Source organism: Penicillium angulare (assembly GCF_028827245.1).
Source record: "Penicillium angulare strain IBT 27051 chromosome Unknown utg000005l_segment0_segment0, whole genome shotgun sequence".
In the NCBI taxonomy this organism is placed as follows: Eukaryota; Fungi; Ascomycota; class Eurotiomycetes; order Eurotiales; family Aspergillaceae; genus Penicillium; species Penicillium angulare.
In genome coordinates, this window is record NW_026623164.1 from 2,370,121 (window position 1) to 2,397,323 (window position 27,203).

A 27,203-nucleotide genomic window follows, 5' to 3' on the forward strand; every position below is an offset into this window, starting at 1 on the left:
ATCTCGACCACCGGCTACCACAGAAGAGATATTAGCTATACACACGACGCACTCGCATCGTAGTCCAATGAAAGAATATATACAAAACAGGAAATTGAACTAAATATTCTGACAACAATATGTACTACTTTGGAAGAGGCTCATCCGACTTCTCGGACCCCTTCGCATCCGCCGCTACCTGAACATTTCCCGGCTCCACGCCCTCACTAACTTCAGGCTCATCATGCACAGGATGAATAGCATGCTCCAAATTGACCTTCGGCCCCTTAAACCATTTGTGCGCATCAACAAACCACCATATGATAATAACCAACATAGGTGCACCATAAACCAGACAAGTCCAATTCATCAGATCCGGCGACAAGTCACCCTTCGTAACACTAGGCAAACACAGAATGGGCACCATGAGCGCCACAAATGCTACACCCAAGCCACCAATAAGAGGACCCCAGCGACCCAAATGCCACGGACCCTTGCGAAAGCGTGTTCCAACAAAGAAAACTCGAATGAAGATGGGGATGATAAAAGCGACGAATTGTGCGATGGCACCGATGGAGAATAGAGCACCGATAGCGACAGTTCCAGCTAGAACGAGGAGACACATTAATATTCCCAGAACAGTATTCAGGATAACGGCATTAACGGGTGTTTGTGTAGTTGCGTTTACGCTCTTCCAGTACTTCGAGAAAGGGAAGCAGTCATCGCGAGCATAGGCATATGTCACACGCGAAGCGGCAACCATACATCCCTGACCCATAGAAAAGCCACAAACAATGGTTAATCCCAAAATGGCCAGCGCAGCGTTCTGTGGCAGGATCTGCAACAAGTATGAAGCCCATGGCTGTCCAAGCTCCGAATCGATAACGGCATCAATATCAACAACCGTGTATGCAACGACAAGCTGTAAGAACCAACCCATCACACCGCCAACACCGGAGGTTAAAACAATCGCACGGGGTGAAGCAACGTTTGCATTGGAGCACTCCTCACTCAAATGGAAGGGCGAGTCGTATCCGGACATGGTCCAGATTACCCCGACGAAAGTCATGAGTACAGCGACGCCATCCGGGAAATCCGTTTGATTTTTGATATCGCTCCAGACTTCGTGGGCGTTTGTGAATTTTGGCTTGGTTTTCACCATTGCTAGGATGATGATGATTGTTGCTATGAGTGCGACTACGTTGAATGTTGAGCCCCAGGAGTTGAATTGGGCAACGCGCTTTGTGGGGAGACTGCTGATCACGGTGTGGATGATAAGTATCAAGACTGTTAGAAGGTATATCTGCCAATTTGTTGGGACATAGCCTGGATTGGTGATTGATCCGGCTGCTAGAATCATTGCAGACAGGGCATAGTCAACCGAGGGAGCTGCGGTAATTTGTCCGATCCAGTTTGACCATCCTGTAAGCCATGCGGCGAAGGGACCCCAGCCTGGAGGTGCAAGGACTGCTGCTGCGTAGTATAACCCGCCACTGGAAAGACACAAGAAGCGTTAGCTCTACTATCTTTCATGATTGAGAAGCGATGAAAGCCCGGGGCTTGCATACCTTGTAGGCATAGCAGAGCATAGCTCCGCCATTGAGAAGGCAATGCATTGAATAAATATCATAGCGATGAGCCACCCCCAAACCATGCCAGCTGTCCCTGCGTATCCCATACCTTTTAAAACGAGAGAATGTTAGCTAGATCAATCAATCATCCGCATGAGAATTCGGAAGAACGTACCATAATAGACTGTACTCGCGAACGATGGAAGTAACCCAAGAACAGAAAAACTAATACAAAAAGTAGTCCATAAAGAAAGCTCGCGTTTGAACTCCTGTTTATACCCCAGAGCTCTAATCACGCGCTCATCAGCGTCCATTTCATGGTCCGCATATATAACATCGCCATCCGCAAGCACGGACGTGACAGGGGCATGATGAACATCATTATACACATCGGATGTTTGCTTCGTGCCAGATGGAGATAAATCAGAACTCATCTTTGTATTGAAATATGTTCATGAAGAATAACCCCGAGGACAGTGAGGCTCGAAAGAGAAACAGAGTATGCGAAGACTCGATTATGAACCAAAAATAGCAATGCGCCTTTAATGTATCACTGATATAGAGTGGGAAACCATGGCCACGAGAGGGCTTGGGCGTGATTTAAATGATCCGCAGCCACATTATCGCACGCCAGGAAGCTAGGAGCATCTCGGCTGTTATCTATGACGGTAGCTTGGACGGCTTCCCCGCGCTTCAGCGATTGTCACGGCAGCAGTAGGATTACTTTGTTTCAAGACTGGGACCAACCACACCCCATCCAACCCGATCTAGTGGGACCATGGAAGACCAGTAGGAATTCCGAAAAAAAAGAGGGGTGGGACGAACAGGGACAACAAGCCTCGAGGAAAGTGGACATAATCGCAATCTTTCTCCACATGGTGTAGAAAAGCACGCGAAAAACATTCGATTGCATAATAATTGCAGCCGATTAAACACATAGTTATTGCGATAGATTAATCTTTAAGCGAGCCGCTGTCTCGTAAAAGTCCAAGTTGATTCATGATTTGGGCAGGGCGCATGGGCTTCTCCGCACGGCCGGTGCTGTGATTCGTAGTCTCAAAACTTAAACTTCTTGTCATTCGATCGAAAGATGAGATCCGTGCTACCCTGATTAGCTTGGCAGGAAAGTGCCCAAACCTATCAGGGAAGCTCGAAGCGTCGCAGGAGGCGAGAAGTACGTTATCAGTCCATGATATCAGGGGCCAGAGATAAGCCTCGCGCGTTCCGGCCTGTGCATGTATCAACGACATTGGTATACTTTGTCTATCTGGATGGACTTGCCTGGATAGGAATCTGGGCTACTTGATATCAACTGACTTCAGATTTGATGGCTTAATGGCTTTTCTAAGTATCTATCTAAATTGGTGCGAGGTAGATGATATCAGATGATGAAGGTCGGTATACTTGTGGGCCTTATCCTATCTGGGCACCACATGGTTATTAAAAGGATTATACGGCCTACCCGGATCTTCTAGAGGTCTAGATCGGCATAAATAATATCCACAAAAAAGATTAACCATGGATTTGGTTGGAAACTGCTGCCTCTATGTGCTATTCAAAACATAAGGGACTTTCATCGCTATTCTACACACAGCCTCTTCATCAATAAGGGGCTGATCACCTGTCGCCACCAATTTATGTACCCCAGTGGTATAATTTAGAAGGGCTATCACAGAGATTAGTATTCGGCAAAGATTTGAAAAAGGTTCGTGCGGATAGACTCACGTTGTCCTCAGGGGCAATGGTGCGGTCGAAGTAGGTGTCCAGGAAGGGGAACTGCTGGAGGATATCACGGCGAACACGGGGAACCTCGCCGAGCATGAAGAGGGCAGCGGTACCGGCGAAGACACCGAAAGAACCGGCAAGAGTACCACTGTGAGATGTAAGGATATGTTTCGATATGATAATGCCAAGAAACTTCGGGTTATATGGGGTAGACTTACGCCTTGATGGCGCTGGTCAGGTCGAAGCCAGCAACACGGCGGGGGATGGCAATCCTGCACAAGAGATATTAGTCGTCTGTTTTTTTTTCTTTCATCCGAAACTCGTGGCGCTCCAAGAACAGTATCTCCCGAGATGGCCGATTTTGCGATGACTGCACAGTCCGCCAGAACCTTGAAGCCATCCATGGTCTAGCCCCACTGAGTGGGAGAGCATATATGGCACAAGTAGGCGTTCTATGAATCATGGATTGTAACTCCTTATTCGACACGGTGATTGCTTGTTCTCGACTATCGTCCATCTCGGAAGACTGGTCTGGCGTAGAATCGGAGGGTCGGTAATCAGGGCTTGGGGTCCGGGAATCTCACTTGGGAGCAAAGGCAGAGCTGGTGGCCTGGGCCGCAGCGCGGCGGAGAGTAGGAGTGAAAACCTATCAATTGAGAAAGTCCGCGTCAGTAGTTGATTCTAAGTAGCGGTCGTACGTTCCGTGTCTATCCCGGGAGGTCGCATTCAATGACACGAAGCGCTCAGATTGAGCGGATTCCGTGAGAGTCCCGGGAATCGATTCAGGAGAGGGAAAAATATTCGCATGAATAAACGCAATTGATAGCAACATACCATTGTTGTCAGCGAGGGCAGGTCGTGGGACAATTACTGGAGAGCAGGAGCTGGCACTTTGGTGGTCGACGAAAACCGGGAGCGCCCGACTCTCCAGCCAATCACTGCTCAGTATTCATGAGTTCACGTGACCAAGAGACGCTCATCCAATCAGAGATCGCTTAATTGATTGAAATAGCCGGAGGCCGCCATATATGTATATAGCCAACCGCCCAGGTGAGCTGCCACAATACTAAAGTGCCATTTGTCTATACCTTCAATACGCAATGATCTTACTGTAATGAGTCTGGAACAGAGGGAATTGAGAAATTGTGTTCTTTATTGGTCATTGGGATGAAGACAGAATGAAACAGTAATAAAAAAAGTATGTGCTACAACACCCCCAGATTCGAACATGCAAACACCAGGAGACTGCACAATATGAAAACAGCCTGGGATGAATCAAATACAATTGAGAAGAGGGAAAACAAGAAAATATAAGAATCCGTGCAGCCAAACACCGGAACTGTGCATGCTCTCATTAATCGACTTTTCCGGTCGAGCCTCCGTTTAACAATCCTTCTTTCCCATCAAGGTGGAAAAAGCCACCACTGCCGGCGCTGGGAGAGTTGCCCAGGATTCCACCACGGCCAAGGCCAGTGCGGCGCAAGAAACGTCCACGGCCAAAGATGGTTGCCACCGCCACTGTCAGACCCAAGAGAATGAAGAATAGGATGGGGTGGCTGCTAAGGAAGGATCGTGTATAGAAGAAGAAGGATTCTATAGTACCGATGGTGGACTTGGGGGACAGTTTGGGTGGAGAAGAAATGACAAGAGGGATTGTTTCCAAGATCGATGTGCGCGAGGCCATGATGGGTGCTCCGCTAGAGGCAAGGTCCCAGTAGCGGCGGTTCTGAGAGAAGTTAGTATTAAAGGATCGTTTCAGAGAGGGTCAAGAGGGTCAATGGAGAGAGCTTACATCTTCGTCGTTGATGATGACGCGGTCACCGTTGCTTACGTCGATACCGTAGGTGGTACGCAGCCATCGCTCCCAGAAATCACCGTCGATCCAGGCAAAGTGAACGGGCTTTTTGTCATCTTCACGGATAGTGATACGCATGTTCTTGGCCGCTCGCAAAGCGCGTTGGTCGTCTCGATCATCGGCCTCCTCGATACGCAGCTGTTTAGAGTCGCGCAGTTCGGAACGTTCCAATTTGAACAATTGAATTTGCTTATCCATCCACTCGGACGCTGCTTCCTTTAGTTCACGCTTGGACTGCTTGAAGTCATCGGAACGGCGACGGCTGAGGATACCAAGAACCACGAATTTTCCATTCATGATCTCCTCGGCGTTTGCAGCTGTGAGTTCCGGAACAATTGGCAGCCACACGGCTTGCATCCAGGTAAGAACCTGTCGGAAATCTCTCATATCTTTGGGAGCAAGAGCGTTGTAATAGTTGGGGCGACCATCACGGACCACCAAGAGGCGTGGCCAAGTGGAGATTTTGAATCGCTCCGCCAAAGCAGCACTGCTAGTTTTAACGATGCGAGCATGGCCCACGAGGCTGAGAGTGAGACGTTCCATGGCCCTGAGATCCTCTGAAGTTGTCGCGTGATCATAGAAGTACAGGAACAGAACTTCCTCAGTCTCCTCGAGTTCTTTGAACGTTGCGGCATCCACATCTTCGATTCTCGCATAGGGACCGATGGCTTTCTTGGTGAAAGAGAGCAGATCGCCCAGACCGCGCAAACCAGTATATTCGACTCTTTGGCCGCCTCGGAAGAAGTAGATAGTGGGGAAAGCCTCAACGCGAGCGTCTGAGCAGAGGCGGGGCTCCCTGTCACAGTTTACTTCACCGACATTCAGAGTATCTTTCATTTCTTTACCCATCTGCTGCCAGTTTGGAGCCATGGCCTGGCAGTGAGGACACCAAGGAGCGTAAAACTTAATGAACCAGGAGTCTTGAGTGGTGGTAACAAGCTTCTGGAAGCTTTCAGCGGTCAAGTCAACAGATATTCCCTGCGGATTAGGAGGGGCGCTCCCAGGTTTGTTTTTGGAGACAGTGTAATCGGTGGCCTTGGTATCGACAGGAGAACCAGAACCCTTCTCTGAGATCAGCTCCTGTTGTTCCCCGGTCTTTGCAACCGTCTCTTGGTCTTCGTCCTCGACAACCTGAGAGTCTGGCTCTGCAGTGGAATCTACGCGAGTGGCGCCAACCTCTGGCAACTTAATACCTGACGCAGGGCGAGATCCAGGCTTGATGGTCTCAAGCTTCTCTTCAATGAGCTTGCTGAGGGCTGAAATCTTCTTTGCGCCAATAGAAACCTCCTTTTGAACACCATTTTCGTAGAAGCCGAATGTTGGATAGTTTGTGATCCCAAGCTTCTCGCAAAGATCGGCGTAGGCGAGACAGTTCACAGACGCAAAGTGGAAGTTATAGTAATTCGTGAATGAGTTGAGGGATTTGGGATCCGGGGATTTCGCCGAAGCTGGTGAAACGGGATTCGAGGTCTAGGCTGTATATGAGTATATGGTATTGATATCAGTTCTGTGGAAATGTCCATCACTCACGTAATAGTATTCGTAGGCGGTTTGGTAGTAAGGAGCAGCCTTCTTGCAGTGACCACAATTGGGAGAATAGTGTTTCACCATCCTGTGATAATCAGCCGCGAATTCCCCTACCATTGAGACAGGTTGAATGTATAGAGTACTAACCAAGTGCCATCTTTTGTGAGCTCGTCGAAATTGTCCGCAGTCAGGTGGACAAGCGGGGGTACGTCGAGACCATTGAATACAGAGGGCTCGTCAGGGTCAACCCCTTTGGTAGCTCTCTTCTGAAGTCGGTTTCCATCGCTCGATTCAACGTCCGAAGGAGCAGCTAAAGACGGACCGGCTAATAGAGAGATAAGGGACAGCCCCAACCAGGAGGTTCTCATTGTGGCGGGAGATGGTATATTGATCCGAAAAGGGAGAAATCGGAAGGAAAGTACAAGGTCAGCCCCTTATGATTTTCGAGGCTGTTCAAACGAAGGACCGGGGCGAAAGAGTAGGAATTGCGAAGTATCACAGGTGGCACATTGGACAAAGGGAGGCGAATCGTAGCGCGGGATGGTTCGCGGGATAGGAGGGGGGGGACGCTTGAAAGCAGCAGGGAGGATGTACCAGGCCCTGAGCCGTTAAAAGAACAAAATAAGACAACACACCGAAGTTTCGGCTTAAGCGCGCGTGAAGAAGATAAAGTGGTTAATAAAAAGGTGGCCTGCCCCTGCGTCTGAGTGTACGGGGAGGAAATTGAGTTAATCCGGGTCCCGACCGTCGAACTTGCTCCCTGGCCAATTGGGCGCTCCGCAATCAGCAAACCCTCCATCCCCAATTACACCACAATCACAATGAGGTCTACATTTCGACTGTTGGCCAATGTCAAGCCCCGGTACCTGGAGCCTTTTGCTCCTACCGGATTGACTGGTCTTATCACTCACCCAAGTCCCCGCCCGACTTTGATCTTCCTCTACACCAACACCCTGCAGAAGCTGCAGTCTTTCCCCGAATCTTCCGCCTACCGCCAGTCCGTCGAGGCATTGACCCGCCACCGTCTCCAAATCGTTGAATCGCAGAAGCCTCCAGGATTTGAGGAATGGTTGGAGCGCGTGAAGAAGACCGTGGGCGCCGAGCCCGAGCGATTCGCTCAACTCCAGCTTAAGAATGGCACTTTCGCCTACGCCGCTTCGCAAGAGCGGGATTTTACAGATAATGCGCGCGGTCAGGAGTGGGATGGCGAGAAGCTCTCCGCTACTACCGAGGGTCCTACTCGCACTCCGGAGGAAGAGGCTGAGTGGAAGAAAATCATTGAGGAGGGTAGCGAATCGGCCAACGACCACAGTGATTTCCTCGAAGTTGCCATGAAGTGGGAGAACGAGCCTGCCCTGGAGGCCTCTCAGTACGCGACACTCTATTCATCAATTTTGTTCCAACAAGTTCAAGAACTAACAGTGAAAATAGGATCTCTGAAATCGAGCAACAGATCGGCGCTGGTCTTATCGAGGAGGTTGTCCAGGTCGCCGAAGCCGAGTCCCAGCTTGTCGATGAACTCTACAAGGCCAAGGTGTAAGTCGTGGCTGAATGGTCTTTTTCTTTTGGCTCAAAAATTACGAACTGACATATGATTTATAGTTGGGAAGAGCTGGAGGAGAAGCCCGCTCCTGGTCAGTGGACCTACTTTGAGCGTGGTAACTAAGAGATACCTAGAAAAAGGCCGCGAATGCCAGTTTCTGTAACTATTAAAGGATTGAATGTTCGAATAAATATCTTTTCTCACTTTTAATTTGAACTTTTGACTGCTGAATGCAATTGATGACGTGAAAGATTATTAATCTTACAACCTGCCAGTGGTTGCAGCATTAATTATTGCCCCTGTAGCTCAAGCCCCAGTTCTTACAGGCATTTATGTATTTACCTAGCTAATGTGTAGACATTTGATTTACTTGAGCCCTAGAGGTTAGTATCGCATCAATGTTTTGGTTGGTAGTATATAACGCATTGATTCAAAGTAAATAAATGGGTAACTGGCTAGGTATAGAGCAAGATTAGGATATATAGTAGCTCGGCACTAGTTAACAGATGGTGTAGTTTAATTTGATGCAGGTTCCCAGGTGTTTCGGCTTGGAGGTGACCCCCGAAGTGCACCGCACACTAGGAAAACATTTAGGAATATCAAAAGATCAGAGATGAATATACTCTGTATACTAGATATCTGCACCTACACTTACTAGTGGCCTATTTGTACGTGGGTCAGATCTCGAATCATGCGGAAGGCGGTGAGAGCGGGAATCCCTTGTGGACACATACATTGTCCCTGAGTGCCATCCAGCTCAAGTGCTCTCTCCGGCCTGGAAAAGCTTTGTATTTCTCTCGCAGGATTCCTTGGTTACTTTGAGATTTAATCTGTTTATTACTCCTCGGGCTGTCTGAGCGGCTCGCGGATACCTCCTCGCTCGTGCACGCCCAACCGTCGCATCACACAAACACACCTACCCCCCACACAACACAACATGCGGCTTGACATCAAGGTACGCAGATCCAGTCAATGAGGTGGCAGCTGCATTTAGCGGCACAGGAGATGACTTGGTGGAATGTTCACTACTGGAATTGGCGAGGTTGCTGACAGCAATGGTTGGATACAGAGACAACTCTTTGCCCGCTCCGAGCGGGTGAAGGGTATTGATTTCCACCCCACAGAGCCCTGGGTAAGCTTGAATGATACTTCTCGGAGGTCCAGTTCACTGCTAATACTTTATTAGATTTTGACTACACTGTACAGCGGTATGTTTTCGAAGGGATGTCATCGCCGCAAATCTCCCTTATGCTAATGCCCAATGGCAACAGGTCACGTCTACATTTGGTCATACGAGACACAGGTATGTTCTAAAGCAGCAGACTGCGCTGCACCGAGCTGACATGATAATTTAAGTCCATTATCAAAACCTTCGAGATCACCGATGTCCCCGTTCGTGCTGGTCGATTCATTGCGCGCAAGAACTGGATTGTCTGCGGCTCGGATGATTTCCAGCTTCGTGTCTACAACTACAACACCTCCGAGAAAATCACCTCCTTCGAAGCGCACCCCGATTATATTCGTTCTATTGTCGTCCACCCAACCCTTCCTTATATTCTTACCGCCAGTGATGACATGACCATTAAGTTGTGGGATTGGGACAAGAGCTGGAAATGTGTCCAGGTCTTCGAGGGTCACAGCCACTACGTGATGGGAATGTCGATTAACCCCAAGGACACCAATACTTTTGCTTCCGCTTGTTTGGATAGAACAGTCAAGATCTGGAATCTCGGCTCCCCACACCCCAATTCGACTCTGGAGGCCCACGAAACTAAGGGTGTCAACCATGTCGACTACTATCCTGGCGCGGATAAGCCATACCTCCTGACTACTAGTGACGACAAGACCATCAAGGTCTGGGATTACACAACCAAAGCTCTTGTCGCTACATTGGAGGGCCACACAAGCAATGTTTCTTTTGCTTGTTACCACCCTGAATTGCCTGTGATTATTTCAGGTTCTGAGGATGGAACAATTAAGATCTGGCACGCAAACACCTACCGCCTCGAACAATCACTAAGCTATGGTTTGGAGCGAGCATGGTGTGTAGCCTACCAAAGGGGCCAACAGGGCGTTGCCATGGGTTTCGACGATGGTGCGGTCGTCGTCAAAATGGGTCGCGAGGAGCCTGCTATTTCAATGGACGGATCTGGAAAGCTTATCTGGGCAAAGAACAGCGAGGTTGTGTCGTCACTCATCAAAGGTGGCGATGAGACAGTCAAGGACGGCGAACCCCTCATTTTGGCGACAAAGGACTTGGGAACATGTGAGGTATACCCCCAGACTCTGACTCACTCTCCCAATGGACGTTTTGTCTCCATCTGCGGTGACGGGGAGTGGATTGTATACACATCGTTAGCGTTCCGAAACCGCCTGTTCGGTCAAGGTCTGGACTTCGCCTGGGGTTCCAAAGACAACAGCAATGACTTCGCTATCCGCGAATCTGCAACCAGTGTCAAGATTTACAAGAACTTCAAGGAACAAAGTGGTGGTCTAGATGTCGGGTTCCAAGCAGAGGGCCTGAGCTCCGGTGTTCTTCTCGGTGTTAAGGGTCAAGGCGGTATTGGTTTCTTCGATTGGGAGTCTGGTAGCTTGGTTCGCCGAATTGAGGTTGACCCAAAGAGCGTAAGTTCACAGCCAATTATCATTTATAAACACGATAGACTAATTTTGTATATAGGTCCACTGGTCTGAATCTGGTGAGCTTGTTACATTGGCCTGCGAGGATGCTTTCTACGTCTTGAGATACTCGAAGGACGCCTTCCGCGAGGGCATGGACAACGGAGAAGCCGATGAAGATGGAGTCGAAGCAGCCGTTGAACTCGTCGCTTCTATCAACGAAACCGTTGTCAGCGCCACCTGGGTTGGAGATATCTTCAACTACGTCAACTCCGCCAACCGCATGAACTACCTGGTGGGTGACCAAACCTACTCAATCTCCCACTTCGACCAGCCAGCATACATCCTGGGCTACCTGCCCCGCGATGGTAGAATCTATCTCGTCGACAAATCCCTCAGCGTTACTTCTTTCGGTCTCTCTCTCAGCATGGTTGAGTACCAAACCGTCGTTCTGCGCGGAGACATGGAAGCCGCCGCGGACCTTCTCCAAGATGTTCCCCAAGACCAAATGAACAAGGTCGCTCGCTTCCTCGAGGGCCAAGGATACAAGGAGATGGCCCTTGAAGTTGCCACAGATCCAGAGCACCGCTTCGACTTGGCTCTATCCCTGAACGATCTCACAACAGCTCTTGAGATCATCCGCGAGGCCAAGGTAGAGAACACCCACAAGTACAAGAGCTTAGGTGACGCCGCCCTGGCCGCCTGGAACCTTTCTCTCGCCGAAGAATGCTTCACGCAAGCTAAGGACGTAGGCTCTCTTCTCCTCCTGCACACCGCCAGTAACAACCGCCCCGGTCTCCGCGCCCTGGTTACCCAGGCTTCGGAATCTGGCCTGCACAACGTTGCTTTCTCCACGCTCTGGTCTCTCGGTGACATCGATAGCTGTATCGATTTACTTGTTCAGACCAACCGAGTCGCCGAGGCTGTTCTCTTCGCCCAAACGTACAAGCCCAGCAGTGCCCCGGCACTCGTTGTTAAGTGGAAGGAGTCTCTCGAGAGCACAGGAAAGTCCAAGGTTGCTCGTTTGATTGGTGTTCCACCCGGTGCTCCCGATATCATCTCAACTGATGATGACCTGTTCCCAGAGTGGGATGAGTACATCCGCATGGAGAAAGAGGGTGTTGTTCCTGAGCCCCCGTCATCCGAGTCTTTGATTGATATCAATGCGGATGATGACAAGGAGCCTGAGAGCGCAGCGAATGGTGAACCTGAGGTAGAGGCTGATACCGCTGAGGCGGAGGAGGCTGAAGCCGAAGTTGACGATGATGAAGAGTAAAAAGAGACTCGGCTTGTATTCGTACGTTCTCGGGTGAAGAAGTGTTGATAGAAGACATCATTTATCGTTTTTGATTGATGCGAGCGGCGTCCTAACGTGTGTCTAACTTATTTTTTATTATTTGATCCTTTTTTTCTCTATATGCTCTTCCTTTATTAATTGCTGCAACGTCCTCCACATTTGATCCTAATTGGAAGATGTGATAGGTATCAGTGAATCAACAATATCAACCTTAGACCTTCAACAACCCTTCCTGGAGGTATACTCTTCGTACCTTATGAAAGTATGACCACCATATATGAGTCCTGCGCTTTAAAAAGCTCCAGCGCTTCATACATCATGATAGAGACAGTAATCTTGATCGCGCTTCAATACTTAATTTTGCAATACTTAATACGTATATTCATTCCATCCATACCATAGTAGTGATGGGTAAATACGTTCTCTACACCTTAACATTTTCAATTCTGCCATGTTTCTTACAAGAGTTAACTACTTGGGTTGACCATAGTATGTCACGGAATTCAGATCAGAAAATGTACTTGGCATTGTCCATTGCAAATTTTCAAGTATACATGAAAAAAGAGGAATCTCACACCCGAACCAACAGAAAGACAAGACACAACAGGTAACGACCGCTTGAGAATGTCGAACGAAAAAACAAGGGTTGGAAGGAGCCTGCCTAAAAGGGTTTCGATGACGCTGAGATGGAATCACCAGGAGACAAAAAGAATCAAAGCGCTCAATGGGAAAGAGGGACACAATATGAGAGAACAAGAAAGATAAATGGAAAATGTTAAAAAAAACAAAACCAAGTCTCGGATATTGGCAGAGACGCCGAGACCAGGATGCCACGGACTCCTTGGGATGGAAAGTAACAGAAACAGAAACAAGAAAACCAAGCAGAGAAAGAATCGAGAAAGGAAGAACGACGAAAAGCGATGATCAAGATTGTTGGTGATATGTAGGAGTCAAGACAAAAACACAGTACAAAGGAGAATCGTGTCTATGAGGCCCGAATCGCAGAATGATCATGATCACGCTCGATCTAGTCGATGTATCAAGCAGGCCAAAGCAAATCCAGCTTTAATTTTCTTTCCATTTTTTTTCCTTTCCGCTCCCTGTGGGCGGTTTACTCGGGGATGCTAGCGAAAGACGGGTCCTTGACACTGCCACCAGCATCGCCGAGGCCAGCCACAGGACGGTTATATGACCATCCTACGAACTGCTCCTGTACGGTTGAGGACAGGGCGGGACCGTCGACGTATGAGTCTTGTGGCTTCTCCGAGGTGAATTCTTCATCGAAGTTTTCGGTGTCACGGGCGTCAACCTGGGATAAGAGGTTAGAACATCTGTTGTGATTTATAATTATTTTGAGAGGGAATCATGACATACCACATTGGGGCGGAAACTAGGCTCATATTTGCGCTGCAGCAGCTTGCGCCAGTCAATGTTGGCGAAGAAGTGGTGAGACTTAATCTCAGCTGCACCATTGGCACCTAGACGGCGAATGGGATCACGGTCCAACAAACGTTGCAGAAGATCACGAGCAGCAGGTGGTACAATGTCGCTGCTTGGGAATGTGAGAGGCTCTTGCAAGATCTTGCGGTACATTTCGTTGGTGTTCTCATCGTAGAAGGGTGGCAAGCCTGTAAGCATCTCATAAAGTAAGACACCCAGGGTCCACCAATCCACACTCTTGGTGTAGCCATTGCCAAGTAGAAGCTCAGGTGCAAGGTATTCGGGTGTTCCACAGAATGCTGATAAATCGGGTTAATAAATATCTTCAATAACGATGGAGGGAAGAATGCTTACTGTTGGTACGGTCCTCATCCTTCATATCCAGCTTGCACAGACCGAAATCACATAGAGCGATATGGCCAGTGTAATCAAGTAGAATGTTTTCGGGCTTGAGATCACGGTAGATAACCTTGAACCCATGGAGACACTCAAGAGCACACAAGAGTTCCGCGGTGTAGAAACGAGCCCGGTTAATGTCGAATCGCTGTTCTTTTTGCAGATGGTGGAACAATTCTCCACCATTCACAAATGCCAGTACGAAATACAGCTTCTCTGGTGACTGGAAGGAGAACTTCAAGGGGACGATGAAGGGATTGTTGATTTGCGCAAGTACTGAACGTTCTGCAAGTGTATGTGTAACTTCAGACCGGGAGATAATGTGAGCTTTGCGAATGGTCTTGAGGGCATAGATTCGGCCGGTATCTTTCTTCCTGTTTCACCAAATAGCGATCAGTATGAGATTCAAAAACGGGGGTAAAGTAGAGAGCGGGGGGAGGGCTAAGATCTTACATGACCTGCATGACTTTGCCGAAACTTCCCTTACCAACGACCTTCAACAAGTCGAAATCCTCCATCTTCAAGCTATGTTGTCGGTTCTCAACAAATGATACGCCGATCTTAATTGAGCCACCTCCGAACTGAAGATCCAGCCACTCAGCACCGAGCTGACCCCGTGCGCGTTCATGTTCGGCATGGGCAGCAGCTGCCTTCTGGTTATCCTTCTTGCTCAGCTTGGGGTCTTCCACGAAGGGAGTGCCTGGCTCCTCAAAACGAGGGTGGACCTTGACGGCTCCAAGGAAGATATCTTCACTTCGACCAACACCGGGGCGGGCCGCGGGGTTGCGCAGATACAACTGAACATTCAGCTCAGTCTTCCGTGAGACATCGAATTTGAAGGCAGTACTGTCGCCTGCCCACAGCGGGGTTTCAGGATTACCCGACACAGCATCGACAAAGACTTGGTTCTTATCGAAATCGAGGAGGGCGTAGGGGAGGTGTTTAGTGGAGTAACGGCCGTGGATAGTCGGTGCTGCGTTGATACCGCCACTGGTGGACTGCGGGCGGGAAGACTGCATGTAAGAACCGGGTTGGCCATGAGATGAATGAGACGAAGAGGATGTGCTCGGACGCAATGAGGAGGGGGCGTAGGAGTTGTTTTGGAAATGGGAGTTGAAGATCTGCTGAAGTTGAGGGGAGAGGGCCAGTCCTTGGCCTTCGTGGAGTGTGACAATAAGAATGCCGGGGTTGACTTGCGTCACGGGAGGCGACACCAAGGATTCTGAAGCCACTGCAATTATGATGAGTATTAGCATGGAATTCTTGATTGTCCGGAATTTCTCATATGACTCCAAAGTTCTGCCTTACCAATGCCATTTGACGAGGGTGTGGGAGCAATACTCGGGGCCTGGGAGGCCACCGGTGTCTCGTCACCACCGCCATTTGACTCGCCGCCCTTGATAGTCGAAGTAGATGAGGAACGACCAAAGCTTGTTAAAGGTGCAAGGTGCGTGTCCTTCAACTCTGTTGTAGAAAAAAATTGAATGTTAGCCGGAGTGTTCTACCCCTGGGAATCCCTTTAATCACTTCATGCACACCGATCCACCGCGGAGGGGCGACATTTGTATAATCAAGAGGGGGGAGGATAAGGGAATAGGGAGACCAACTGAACATACTTTTGGTGAGCTTCCAGGACATGGTGGGCGGTCTTGTTATATTGTTGTTTTATTCCAAAAACGGTTCAACAAGGAAGACCAAGACCACGACTGTTGTAGACTGGGCCACCAAACAAAGTCAACATCTGAAAGTTCCCTTTCTGCAATCCACACGGGACAGGATCAGCGAGACGATCCTACCTCTATCCTGATCTCTTTCTTGTGTTTGTTTTTTCGCGGGACAGTTGTTTCCTATTTTCCTCGACGGATCTGTGAATTCTCTTGGCAGGAGAGAACAACCGGAAGTTATGAGAGTTCGAGGGTTAGAAAGAAGTTGTCCAGGGGAGAAGAAAGAAAGAGGGGAAGTGGGTGTATGGATAATACGAGGATTCCACTCGGGAGTGACACGAGGGGGTTAGTTGAATATGCAATAGGGCTGTAACTTTGGTTATTTTGCGTATTGCAGTGGTTATGTAAGATACCAGCCACAGGGCAGTGCTTGACTGCGCCACAAAAGGGATTTGGCGGCTCATTACACGCTTAAGCTTGTTGTTCACTGTGCTATTACTCGTTATTGGGTGGAGAATTATCTCTGCAAGTTCAAACAGACAACAGACCAATAATTATTCAATTGTTTTCTCAAAATCCTGATTTCTTCCTATCAATTTGTCCTTGTCCCGCATTGACTCTTTGTTCCCTGCGTGTTCTTACCCTTCGACGAATCGAATCTCCCCACGCTCCCGATCTGCGCGGAGATCCTACCCCAGCTATCACGTCAACCTCACCTCTACTTTCCCTCCTTCCTGGAATCTTAACCTACATCAGTCATTGTCCTCTCAGATATCTGGAGGGCGATTTTGGGGTTTCGCGACGGCTTCGGATTCAGTGGAGGATGAAAGGACCCAAGAACCGATGGGTGTAATACGCAAAAAGACCGCCTCGCGCGGCACCGAAGCTGGCACCAAGTTCCATTGCGACGTGTGTTCGGTCGACGTGACATCAACAGTGAGTCTTTTATGGGAATATGGATGATGCGACCGCATTTATCACGGAATACTGATACACGGTCTAGGTCCGTATCTCCTGCGCCCACCCAAATTGCCCTGAATACGACCTCTGTGTCCCCTGTTTCGCTGCTGGCGAGAAATCAAAGAACCACGACCCTGCCACCCACCCCTTCCAAGTTATCGAACAAAACTCCGTCCCTATCTTTCAAGAAGAATGGGGTGCTGATGAGGAGCTCCTCTTGCTCGAGGGCGCTGAGATCTACGGACTCGGCTCTTGGGCCGATATCGCCGACCATATCGGTGGTTACCGCAGCAAAGATGAAGTACGCGATCACTACGTTGATACCTATATAAACAGCTCGCATTTCCCACTTCCCGACCGCGCCGATCCAGAGGATCATAGTCTTCAGGATACAATTCCCAAAGAAGAGTTTCAGTCGCGCAAGAAGCGGCGCATTGAAGAGCGCAAGGAGGCGGCTAAGGCTGCACCCCCTACAACCCCTAAGCAGAAGCCCACTGCCAGTGTACCGGCTTGTCACGAAGTACAAGGCTACATGCCCGGTCGTCTGGAGTTCGAAACAGAATTCTTGAACGATGCAGAAGAGGCTGTTCAACACATGGCCTTTGAACCTGGCGCAGGCATTGGCCCTAACGGAGAGATGGATGCGGAGTCCGAGTTGAAGATGACTGTTGTTGATATCTACAACTCCCGACTCACAGCACGTACAGAGCGCAAGAAGATCCTCTTTCAGCATAATCTCCTAGAGTATCGAAAGAACACTGCGCTAGAGAAGAAACGCTCGAAAGAAGAGCGAGATCTCCTCGCCAAAGCAAAACCATTAGCTCGGATGATGAACATGAAAGACTTCGAGGACCTCAATAATGGTCTGGAATACGAGCACAATTTGCGCCTGGCGATTTCACAACTTCAAGAGTGGCGCCAAATGGGTATCGGTGACTTGAAAACCGGCGAGAAGTTCGAGGCGGACAAACAGCAACGAGTACAGCGAATGCTGCCCCAAGGGTCTTTCGATCGCTTTGCCACCTCTCGACCTAAGCAAAACCAGGTGCCTGAGGCTTCGCCTGCCGCGCTCCAACTCACAACACCCGAGCTTCCCCTACGTCTTCAGAGCGCTGCAAACCCACATAAACAGCCCGACCCTGCAGAAATAAACGAGTTTGATCGTCTTCTTGAGATGAACGGCGATGCCCCTCCACCTACACCAGCCAAGACGAAATACGTGGTGCAGCCATTGAGTGGGGTATCACCTTGGAAACTGGATAGCGAAGGAGCGGCTGACATGCACCTCCTGACAAAAGAAGAGGCTGAAGTGTGTAACATGCTTCGCTTGATGCCAAAGCCATACCTGGTTGTCAAGGAAACATTACTGAAGGAGGCCATGAAACAAGGCGGCAATTTAAAGAAGAAGGATGCACGCGCGATCTGCAAGGTGAGTTCCAATAATTGATAAAAATGGTTATCAGTAAACAAGCTAAAATTTTCTCTAGATCGAGGGCACCAAAACCAGCCGTATCTACGAATTCATGGTGCATAGTGGATGGATCAATAAGATTTAGGCTTGATGCTTGAGCGCGAACCTTTCCGAGTCTCTGTTGCTGTCGACATCTATTTGTGATTTGATCTGGAAGCGTTTTATGTATGTTTGGGGCGTTTACAACGTGAAAGACGGATGGTGTTGATTTGATGTGTTCACATACCAAGACACTGGGGTGGTAATGATACACCGATTGGAATATTCTATGCCTTTCCTATCGATCGTAATACATAATTTAGTAGAAACCGAGCACCCAAACATCAAATACCCATAAACGAACGTAAACCAATACACCCCGGCCGTTAAAAACCAAATATCCCCAAAATCACTAGTCTTTGTCCAGCTCATCCATACCCGAATCCTCTCCACATCGGCCCTCGGCATTTTGGAGCTTCTCCGCACTAAACCCCCATCATTTCCAACATCGTCACCTAAATCAATACTCACTCCAATCAATAGATTTGACCCTCGACATCAACGCGCATTTATAAATAACAAATTTTGAGCAAACTCTAGCTCAACACCATTCCACACATCAAAGCACAAAAAGTGCTAATCAAGATGCCGAACTTCACCATTCAACCCCCAACCCCTCAACACGCCCTCCTTTCCTACCCAGCCCCATATGTCCTCCTAGTAACGCTCAATCGACCAAAAGAACTAAACTGCATCAATTCACAAGGTCACAATGACCTCCACGACATTTGGGAATGGATGGACGAAGAGCCCTCGCTACGAGTAGGAATAATAACAGGAACGGGTCGAGCATTCTGCGCAGGAGCAGATCTAAAAGGTAAATAAACCCCAACGAAACCAAAACCAACGAATAAAATCATAAGATCCTCACTAACAAATCCCAGAATGGAACAACCGTGCCTCCAACAACGGCCGCGCAACAACACCATCAAGCGGCTTTGGCGGTCTCGCCCGCCGAAAGGGTAAAAAGCCCGTTATAGCCGCAGTAAACGGTCTCTGTTTCGGCGGAGGCAGCGAAATGATCATCAACAGCGACCTGGTTCTTGCATCCTCCCGTTCTGTCTTCGGGTTACCAGAGGTAAAGCGCGGCGTCGTAGCGCAAGCCGGTGCACTGCCTCGTCTTGTGCGAACAGTGGGAAAGCAACGGGCCATGGAGATGGCGCTTACAGGACGAAATGTCTTACCTGCTGAAGCGGAGAGATGGGGATTAGTGAATGAAGTTGTTGATATTGAGAAGGATTTATCTCTTGAAAAGGGCAATGAGATTCTTGTTCAGCGTGCTGTTGTTGTTGCGGGGACTATTGCGGGGAATAGTCCTGATGCGGTGCTGGTTACTCGGGAGGGAATCAAGCTTGGGTGGGAGGGCATTGGGGCTGATGAGGCGACGGTGATGCTGAGTGAGAATTGGATGAAGAGGTTGTATAATGGGGAGAATATTAAGGAGGGATTGAAGGCTTTTGTGGAGAAGAGAGCGCCTGTTTGGAAGGATAGTAAATTGTAGTAGAGATTTTGATATTCGTTCTCTGGTTTTTGACTGTGGAAATTCACATTTTGTTGAATATGAGTCGCTCTGGTCCTGCTATTCTTCATGATGCAATCCTTAACTCCCCATAAAAGTATGAAGAGACTTTGCTTCACCATAATTCAAATCATTCAAACCCGCAGAAATACCAGTAGCGCATCCTTGAATAAAACCTCGAATGAGAATTTTACGATAGCCCGCATCATCACCGCTCAATGTAAGTACCTCTTCATCAATCAAACCACGAAGAAACTGCAGTTTCAGCGAATCCTCCACTTGAAGCTCCGCTAGTTCTCCCTTCCGCGCCATCAGGATACCAGTCATCGAATCCTGGGTTGATAGAAGTTCGTTTGAAAGTCGTTGCGCGCCAGAGTGCCGATGAAGGTAGTACTATATTCTACAGGTGTCTGAAGTGCAGAAATAGGTATCAACACCCCGAGTATCCCAATTTGAAGTAGAAGTGGGAAATGCAATTGACAGGGAAAACCTCCCAGTCCTCGCGAGGAATATCACCGGTGGCGGGTGGCGTGTAAGAGTAGCTTGGGGTCCACATGGTGTGAGAACGTGACCAAAACTTGTGGTAGTAAAACCGGCACAAGTGAGGTGAGAGGTCCCACCATATTACAGTACTTTAGATGGCCTTACTCTGCAGTTAACAAAGTAGATGGCCCCATAAAGGAAAATTCAGAAGGCAGGATGATACAGGATACAGGACGATATAAGAAAAATAACGACAAAAGTATACTCCCATAAAAAGGAACCACGAAAGTACGAAGAGAACATGCTTAACTTTCATTCAAACTATCTGAAACCGTGGAAACGTGACGCACCCTTGACTAAGACCCCATATGAATCCTTTGCAATAAATCACCCCATCACCACTCAATAGACTCGCCCCATCAACCAGCACACGGAGAAGTTAAGCAGTCCCAGCAAATTCCTTAACGGTGGAAGCTAAACAGAATCGTAATATTGGGGAATACCTCTCACGATGTCGATAACACGGTATGTTTTCCCTCCGACATTTGCCTACCACATTGACTCCACAGGTGATCACGGATCCTTTCGTCGGTGAGACCCCGAAGCCACCATACAGAAAGTATCAATTCCAGGGATCTATTGCCTTCAATAGCAAAAAAGGATGTCTCTTGCTTTTTCAAAGTAGGCATCCAACGTATTGCCATGCTGTTTCAGGCCAAAAACCCGGGTAGATACTGGTTCGGATTCCTCTGGCTCGTAAGGGAAACGGCCCTTCAACTCCATCTGCAGCATGTCCCAGTTCGATAGATGAAAGTCCTCTAGCTGATTTGCGTATTCTAGGGCTTCATCCTTAAGACCATTGTATGCCTGGATTGCGCATGCTTCGTTGAAATTCTTTAGAGCAGCGGTTGGGTACTCGTCGCCAGGGTGAAGATGCATCCACATCAATCTACATGATCGAAAGTACGCGTTGACGTTTTCTCCTCGCACACTAGAGAAATTTGGCACCAGGTTCGCTTGGAACATGTCCGTAGTAGCCATTTGTGGCAAATTCGGAGGTGGTAGTATATCTTCTTGCTCTTGGGCACCGAGTGAGAATAAACTGAGAAATTTGTACGTGACTTTTGCGCCGCGAGATGAATACCACGCGGGTATGGTATGAATTTTGGACGTAGAATGAGAGTTTGGAAGAAAATGAAGCGAGGGTGAAAAAGATTGGGATGAGGTAAGGTATCAAAATATTTTGAGTGTGGGGTTTTCAAGTTGTTGCGGGAAGATGTCAGATGTTTGATGTTGTTTCATGAGGCTCTGTGTCTGAGAAGACTAGAGCAGCCACAGTTCATCCGAGTCTTCAATTGCTGACAGAACTTACCTCATTTATATAGGTATAAAATGATAGAACGTTGAATCACTAAAGCACCAGATTTATCAAATGTAGTCATTCGAAAGCAGTAAAATTATAAGTAACCTCAAGTGCTTCAATGTTCACATGTTACCTACCAAGGCATTTACATGATGGTGTATAGGCAAATTTCAAGTTGGACTATGGACCTGGGGAACTTGAAGACCCTAGAACCTCAAATATCCAGGTATGATTATCAAAATAATATCAATCATTAAAATTATAGAGATCCATCATTAACAAAAGAAACAAAGAGGAGGGAAAGAAAGCGGCGGGTGTTATGGATGTTTTGTATCTGTATCTAGATAAGGAGCCTGAGGCTGCGATGCTGTGAGAGAAGAAAACGAGCATGTTAGATGCTATATCCCAGGTATAGATTGGAAACGATTTTTTGATAATTATAACCTTCAAGTTCCATAGGGTGTGCTGCTGATGACTGCTCCCCTCAGTCCATCTTCCTCAGTATGTAGACGTCTCATTTCATATCACCCCAATCTTGACTTAGACCAGTTAACATGATGGCATTAATATATTCTGACAGTGGAGACAGCCTGAGTGCCACCTCGAGGGCACTGACCGCAAGCACGATTACTACAATGTCTTTCGCAAGTCAACAATCAGCAAGCCGAGCGTCTAGTGGTTTCATGGATCAATTTCCACCAGGATACACTGTCCGAACCTGGTCTAATATTCCGCAATCTCGTAAGGCTTCAATGGATATATTTGAGTCTCTCCAAAAGGACGAAACTCGGAATCAATGGTTGGTCGTCCTCGGTTTTTCAGAACACGCCATAGAAAGATTGTGCAGCGAGCGATCTCCTCTTGGTGTTTCTCTCAATATCAAAGCAATTCATTCCGAACACCAACAAAGAATATTCTAGAGCTGAAATAAACAAAGAACTTTCCAGATTATTTACTCCGTATATGATGTAAATGTTCATGTGGATATACGTTTAGGCGGCGCTTTCGACGCATTTCTATAGGTGGGTTTCAAGCCGAAGTGGAGTCGGTACTGATAGACCCACTAGCAGTCTAGATTGCGTAGGCATTGCATCAGCTCGGCTGGATTGAAAACATGACGGACAGGGGTATAACACATGCATACTACAATTGCACGATGACGAATGAGGCAGATAAGAAACATGAATGACATCCACAGGAAAAAAAAATGTGGATCTAGCCGTCGACTCGACGTTGACCGGGACATCGACTCATCAATTCCGAATACAACCCGCTAGACTCTAAGCAATATCCATAGCTCTAGCTAATCACCCGAATAATTCAAACGATCCAAAAAAGCATCTAAATACCTAATCGACGAATCATCACCATTGGCAACCATCTCAAATCCACTTTTTAACGTATACCCATACCTAAGAACTAATCCAACCCCTTCAGCAACTCTAATCCTCTTCCTATCATCATGAGAAACATCAGCATGAGCATAACCATAAAATTTATCCCAGAAGAGAGCCTCTAATCTCTCATATCCCTCGTAATAAGTCCAACTACCCGCGTCCATAGATCCAAGCATATTTCAAAGACTCCACAAAGATAATCCAAATGGTAAAATCGATTATACCGTTGATCCCCCCTGAATCTGGAACGGAAATGATGTTCTTTTCGCATAGATTGCTGTGTGATAGGATGAGGGGGTAGTTTTGATTGAACAGAGTGGGAATTTCTTCGAGGAGAGTACGGATTGTACCTGTGAAGCGGAGTGGGAAGTAGTAGATTAGTAAATTGAGTCTTTTTGGAGGTCGAGTGATGGTTTTGTGGAGGGTTGAATGCCATTGATAGTGGATATTCTATTTATCCATGATTTTGCGAAGAATCTGTATCTTTTAGTTCAGGTTCAAGCTGTAGTTATGTTTGATGTCGTGAATGTAATGGAGTCGGGCAGAGTCGATTAGAACAGAGTGGAGTATGTAGAGTATACATTGCAAAATCGGATAGTGTTCTCTCTTGCCGTGGCGTACAGTGTTTTATACTGGGTGCTTCGATATAAGTTACCCCAGGACATCTCTCCATAACATAAACAATAAGAGAAAGCGATGCTCCAACAATACCCCTATGAAAATAAGTTGGCACTAAGGGACCATAGATCTTTCGGGAAAGATCGAGAATTTCGACATCCAGGGGAGAACTGGGAGTACGGAATTCTACAATAAACTCACCGGTAGCTACAGTATAACTGGATGATTCTTGGAGGGGAACGGGTTCTACAGCTGAACTGGTAAGTTCAACTGCGATTCGGTCGCATTCTTCTTGTGTGATGGTGCGGTTGGAAAAGAAGGTGTTGATTGTGTCTTGGAGGGAATGATATGGTATTTCGATGGAGGACATGGTTTCTCGATACTTTTGGGTTGGGTGAAGGTAAAGTTGGAAGTTTGGAAGTTGAGTATTTGTTGTGAAGATAATAGCAGTTAAGCGTCTTGATGCAGATGTAGTGTAGGTGCGTGGAGTTGATTACTCAATGTACACAAAGAACTACTGCCAACAACTTGAACTTATTCATATCTACGAGGCACAATTTCTTAAAGTATATTGTTTCATTTCAAGTTTGAGCTTAAAGCTCACTGCTTGCTATTTATATTTTCACAATCGTAACATCATATTAAGAGAAAGAATAAAAAGACAGAAGCCACTCCACGCGCCGTGTATGCCCGTGGTCCATGCTGAGAAAGAGTACACAAGGGAACATAAAGAAGCCCTTAAATACGGGGTTGACCCGTTTCCCTGAGGTGGAACAGTTAGTCTGAATGTTCCCTCAAGGAAAAAGCAAAGAAAAAAGAGTTGTTCGCCACAATAAAACTTACTTCGACTCGGATTGCACCTGGTAAACTACATCCGACACGGACTGAAAGAGAGGGTGCGTTCGCTCCAAGCCAGTAAGTTGAACCGTAGCGTCAGCGGGAGAGTTTTCCTTGAGGATCTTCGCCAATTCCACACTCTCCTCATCACCCTCGACGTTCTGGAAACGAAGTGCCATCTCCACCGATCCGAGAAGTGCCTTGTAGCGTGCACCGCGCTCAGCCAATTGTGCAGCAGGACCAATAAAGCGCTCCTTGCGACCCAGTTTGCGGATGGGGGCACGTCCAACACGCTCGACACTATCTTCCAGATAAGGGTTGGAGATACGCTTGATGATTTTCTCGACGTATTGCTGCTGCTCCGACGCGGTGATCTCATGCTTATCGACGATCAGCGAGGCAGTCTCATTCATGGCGTCACGGACAGCATCCTTGATGGAGGAATCGCGCATAGCTTCAGCAATGGTTGCTTTCCCACTGTGTTTCCCGTAGTAAGCAGCGGTGGCATGGCTGGTATTAACGGTGAAGAGTTTGCGTTCAATGTAGGGCTCCAGATTTTCGACCCAGTGAATAGCAGGGATATCAGGGTGTCCGACATTGCCGAAGGGAGTCTTCTCGACGACCCACTCGTAGAACTTCTCGATGCGTACATTCAGACCGGCATTAGGTGGTTGCGCGGGAACAATACGGTCAATGGCGGAGTTGGCGAATTGAGCACGCTCGCCGAGAGAGTCCAATCGGGCCGAGTCGGTGTTATCCTTGATGTAACCGTGCAGAGTGTCTGTACCACCGATCATGTTCTCACAAGCGATGACAGCCAATGGCTTTGGAGTGGAACGGATCTCGATACCCTTGGCGATGACGGGGGCGATGAATTTGAGTATATTAGGACCAACAGCACAAGTGACGATATCAGCGGTAGAGATCTCATTGATGACATCTTCTTCATTGGTTTTGGAATTGATGGCACGGTAGTTGGTGATTGTTTTGGTGGTTTCACCCTCATCACTGACTTCTGTGACGGTGTAGGATTTGGTGTTTTGCAATTCGGAGATGATTTTGTCCATCACATCGATGAAGACAACTTCATAGCCTGCGGTATGAAGAAACTCCGCCACAAAGCCACGGCCGATGTTGCCGCCGCCAAAATGGATGGCTTTCTTAGCCATGATTGAAATGGAGGATAGTAATTGGACAGAAGAAGGAATAAGAGAAGGATATATAAATCCCGTGATCTGAGAGGATGCTGATGTGGTCGTAGTGGTGGCTTGATATGCAGGTGATTGAGATGCAGGGGAAGAAGTGAAAGAGGGAGAGATAGCGAGTATTTAAAGAGTTCAAGCAGGTGGGGGAAAGGGAAGGAGCTCTGGAGGGAAGACCGAATCGGGAAGGAAGGAAATCAAGGAGAAAGGGTAAATGAGGGGTTTTTGTTGCGTACGATTTAAGTTGATTTATTCCAAGGTTATTTATTTATTATTATTAGGGTCAGAGTCAGAGTCATTGTCAATGTCATAGGGAACCCACGATAGTATCAAGTGGATGACTTCATCGATCCCTGGTGCGCACGGAAGTCCCCTCCGCCTTGTTTGGGCGCCAAATATGAATCACTGCCATGAGGACATTATGATAGCTGATTGTTTCCATTTCTCTTTTACTTTTCCTTTTACAATTATAATTCATTATTATAATAAAAACAATAATTACTATCACTATCCCTAGTGTAACACATCTCCCCATGTACAACCTCAACGGTAACTTCTCATAGTAGAGAGTATGCGAAAAGTGATGGCGTATGGCTTGCATTACGTCGGGAACCTAAACTTTGCTAGACCCAGGCCCTCCCCATTCCCTCATTCCCCAATCTCCACCTCATGTTCCAAATCTCGATGATTATTTGTTCCAGGCCCCGAACAAGAGCACGCTTAGAAAAAAAAAGGTGGGGGGGGGGGGGTAAATAGGAACTAGAAACTCATGCACATATGCAAAATATGCACCTATTCCCTTCCACCGGGAAATCCCGTATCGCGCAACTCCCCAGCACCACCACTAACCCGGCACTCCACGATGATGTACTAACTCTCCGTAGTATTCCCGAATTTCCGTACCCCGAACCTTCCAGAGTTCTCCATCCAACGGTTGGGCTGAAGAGGCTTAGCCGAGTAACCTAACCCAACCCAACCTAACTCAACCCGGTTGTTCACTAACCCCGGACTATAACAAGCCCTGCCGGAGTACTGTGGTCCTATGGCTTACGGCGCTGACTAGGTGGCATCGCATCACATCAATCTGATACGCGATAGTCGCACTGGCTGCAAAGTTCAGAACAACCTACTTGATCGGCTTGTCGCGTTCCCCACTCTCATAGAGGAGTTGCACCCGGGTGCGACGGGTGATAGGTCGTCACAAGCCGTCAGACCCAGTTTTTCTCCGTTAGTCGCAGATGAGTACCCTAGGATCCCGAGGTTTAATCGAGTTTACTCTGTCGTCTTCAACATTCCATCACTGTCTATTGATGATGTGCTTGCATTTGATTTGATCTGATCCTTTGAGACAAAGAGAGGGGGTTGTATAGCCTATAGCCTAATCGATCCTGTTGCCTTAAAAGGGGTACAATCTTCTTGTCTATTGGTCACTAGTTTAGCACGGGTTTTGATTTCCTTGACAGTGCAGTATCATTGGCCGTGACAGTAACAGTGCACTGAGTGATTTTCTTGTCTGTTTTTTCTGTTCATTGCCTTTTCTTTCACCGGGAACGAAGTCAGGAAAGTCGCCGGGATACGATCCTGATGCTCATTGCTGGCAATTTAACTAGTCTGTTCTTGGTCTTTCTAGGATCTTCTAACCTCATGTATGGAGTGGAGTCCTAGCCTAACCTAGCCCCGTAGTGCCACTCTTTACTC

General features: G+C 47.8%; 11 protein-coding genes across 11 annotated transcripts; 4 read left to right on the plus strand and 7 right to left on the minus strand.

Annotated features, from left to right (window-relative positions):
- Nucleotides 1-124: 124 nt before the first annotated feature.
- N7478_008227 (amino acid permease) lies at nt 125-1,984 on the minus strand (the record flags this gene model as incomplete). Its single annotated transcript, XM_056924441.1, has 3 exons — nt 125-1,472; nt 1,548-1,659; nt 1,726-1,984. 3 exons carry the CDS (start codon nt 1,982-1,984, stop codon nt 125-127), a joined length of 1,719 nt encoding a protein of 572 aa, XP_056777167.1.
- A 1,223-nt stretch (nt 1,985-3,207) lies between these two features.
- N7478_008228 (cytochrome b-c1 complex subunit 10) lies at nt 3,208-4,112 on the minus strand (the record flags this gene model as incomplete). The annotated part of the gene is made up of 5 exons (XM_056924442.1): nt 3,208-3,216; nt 3,276-3,423; nt 3,494-3,547; nt 3,860-3,921; nt 4,110-4,112. The coding sequence occupies 5 exons, from the start codon at nt 4,110-4,112 to the stop codon at nt 3,208-3,210; spliced, it is 276 nt and encodes a 91-aa protein (XP_056777168.1).
- Nucleotides 4,113-4,629: 517 nt separating this feature from the next.
- N7478_008229 (putative disulfide isomerase) lies at nt 4,630-7,025 on the minus strand (the record flags this gene model as incomplete). Its single annotated transcript, XM_056924443.1, has 4 exons — nt 4,630-5,001; nt 5,068-6,600; nt 6,661-6,742; nt 6,805-7,025. The coding sequence occupies 4 exons, from the start codon at nt 7,023-7,025 to the stop codon at nt 4,630-4,632; spliced, it is 2,208 nt and encodes a 735-aa protein (XP_056777169.1).
- A 453-nt stretch (nt 7,026-7,478) lies between these two features.
- N7478_008230 (complex I NDUFA5 subunit family protein) lies at nt 7,479-8,323 on the plus strand (the record flags this gene model as incomplete). The annotated part of the gene is made up of 3 exons (XM_056924444.1): nt 7,479-8,026; nt 8,089-8,193; nt 8,260-8,323. The coding sequence occupies 3 exons, from the start codon at nt 7,479-7,481 to the stop codon at nt 8,321-8,323; spliced, it is 717 nt and encodes a 238-aa protein (XP_056777170.1).
- Nucleotides 8,324-9,137: 814 nt separating this feature from the next.
- On the plus strand, nt 9,138-12,095 carry N7478_008231 (coatomer subunit beta'; the record flags this gene model as incomplete). Its single annotated transcript, XM_056924445.1, has 6 exons — nt 9,138-9,155; nt 9,270-9,332; nt 9,387-9,408; nt 9,472-9,503; nt 9,557-10,825; nt 10,881-12,095. 6 exons carry the CDS (start codon nt 9,138-9,140, stop codon nt 12,093-12,095), a joined length of 2,619 nt encoding a protein of 872 aa, XP_056777171.1.
- Nucleotides 12,096-13,227: 1,132 nt separating this feature from the next.
- Nucleotides 13,228-15,590, minus strand: N7478_008232 (serine/threonine-protein kinase; the record flags this gene model as incomplete). Its single annotated transcript, XM_056924446.1, has 6 exons — nt 13,228-13,425; nt 13,491-13,855; nt 13,911-14,326; nt 14,406-15,183; nt 15,261-15,416; nt 15,569-15,590. The coding sequence occupies 6 exons, from the start codon at nt 15,588-15,590 to the stop codon at nt 13,228-13,230; spliced, it is 1,935 nt and encodes a 644-aa protein (XP_056777172.1).
- Nucleotides 15,591-16,459: 869 nt separating this feature from the next.
- On the plus strand, nt 16,460-18,132 carry adaB (chromatin-binding transcription regulator ADA2; the record flags this gene model as incomplete). Its single annotated transcript, XM_056924447.1, has 3 exons — nt 16,460-16,552; nt 16,620-18,005; nt 18,064-18,132. 3 exons carry the CDS (start codon nt 16,460-16,462, stop codon nt 18,130-18,132), a joined length of 1,548 nt encoding a protein of 515 aa, XP_056777173.1.
- A 539-nt stretch (nt 18,133-18,671) lies between these two features.
- N7478_008234 (enoyl-CoA hydratase/isomerase family protein) lies at nt 18,672-19,587 on the plus strand (the record flags this gene model as incomplete). Its single annotated transcript, XM_056924448.1, has 2 exons — nt 18,672-18,903; nt 18,971-19,587. The coding sequence occupies 2 exons, from the start codon at nt 18,672-18,674 to the stop codon at nt 19,585-19,587; spliced, it is 849 nt and encodes a 282-aa protein (XP_056777174.1).
- Nucleotides 19,588-19,686: 99 nt separating this feature from the next.
- N7478_008235 (uncharacterized protein) lies at nt 19,687-20,161 on the minus strand (the record flags this gene model as incomplete). The annotated part of the gene is made up of 2 exons (XM_056924449.1): nt 19,687-19,998; nt 20,087-20,161. 2 exons carry the CDS (start codon nt 20,159-20,161, stop codon nt 19,687-19,689), a joined length of 387 nt encoding a protein of 128 aa, XP_056777175.1.
- A 572-nt stretch (nt 20,162-20,733) lies between these two features.
- Nucleotides 20,734-21,129, minus strand: N7478_008236 (uncharacterized protein; the record flags this gene model as incomplete). The annotated part of the gene is made up of 1 exon (XM_056924450.1): nt 20,734-21,129. One exon carries the CDS (start codon nt 21,127-21,129, stop codon nt 20,734-20,736), a length of 396 nt encoding a protein of 131 aa, XP_056777176.1.
- Nucleotides 21,130-24,305: 3,176 nt separating this feature from the next.
- N7478_008237 (mannitol-1-phosphate 5-dehydrogenase) lies at nt 24,306-25,472 on the minus strand (the record flags this gene model as incomplete). The annotated part of the gene is made up of 1 exon (XM_056924451.1): nt 24,306-25,472. One exon carries the CDS (start codon nt 25,470-25,472, stop codon nt 24,306-24,308), a length of 1,167 nt encoding a protein of 388 aa, XP_056777177.1.
- Nucleotides 25,473-27,203: the final 1,731 nt, after the last annotated feature.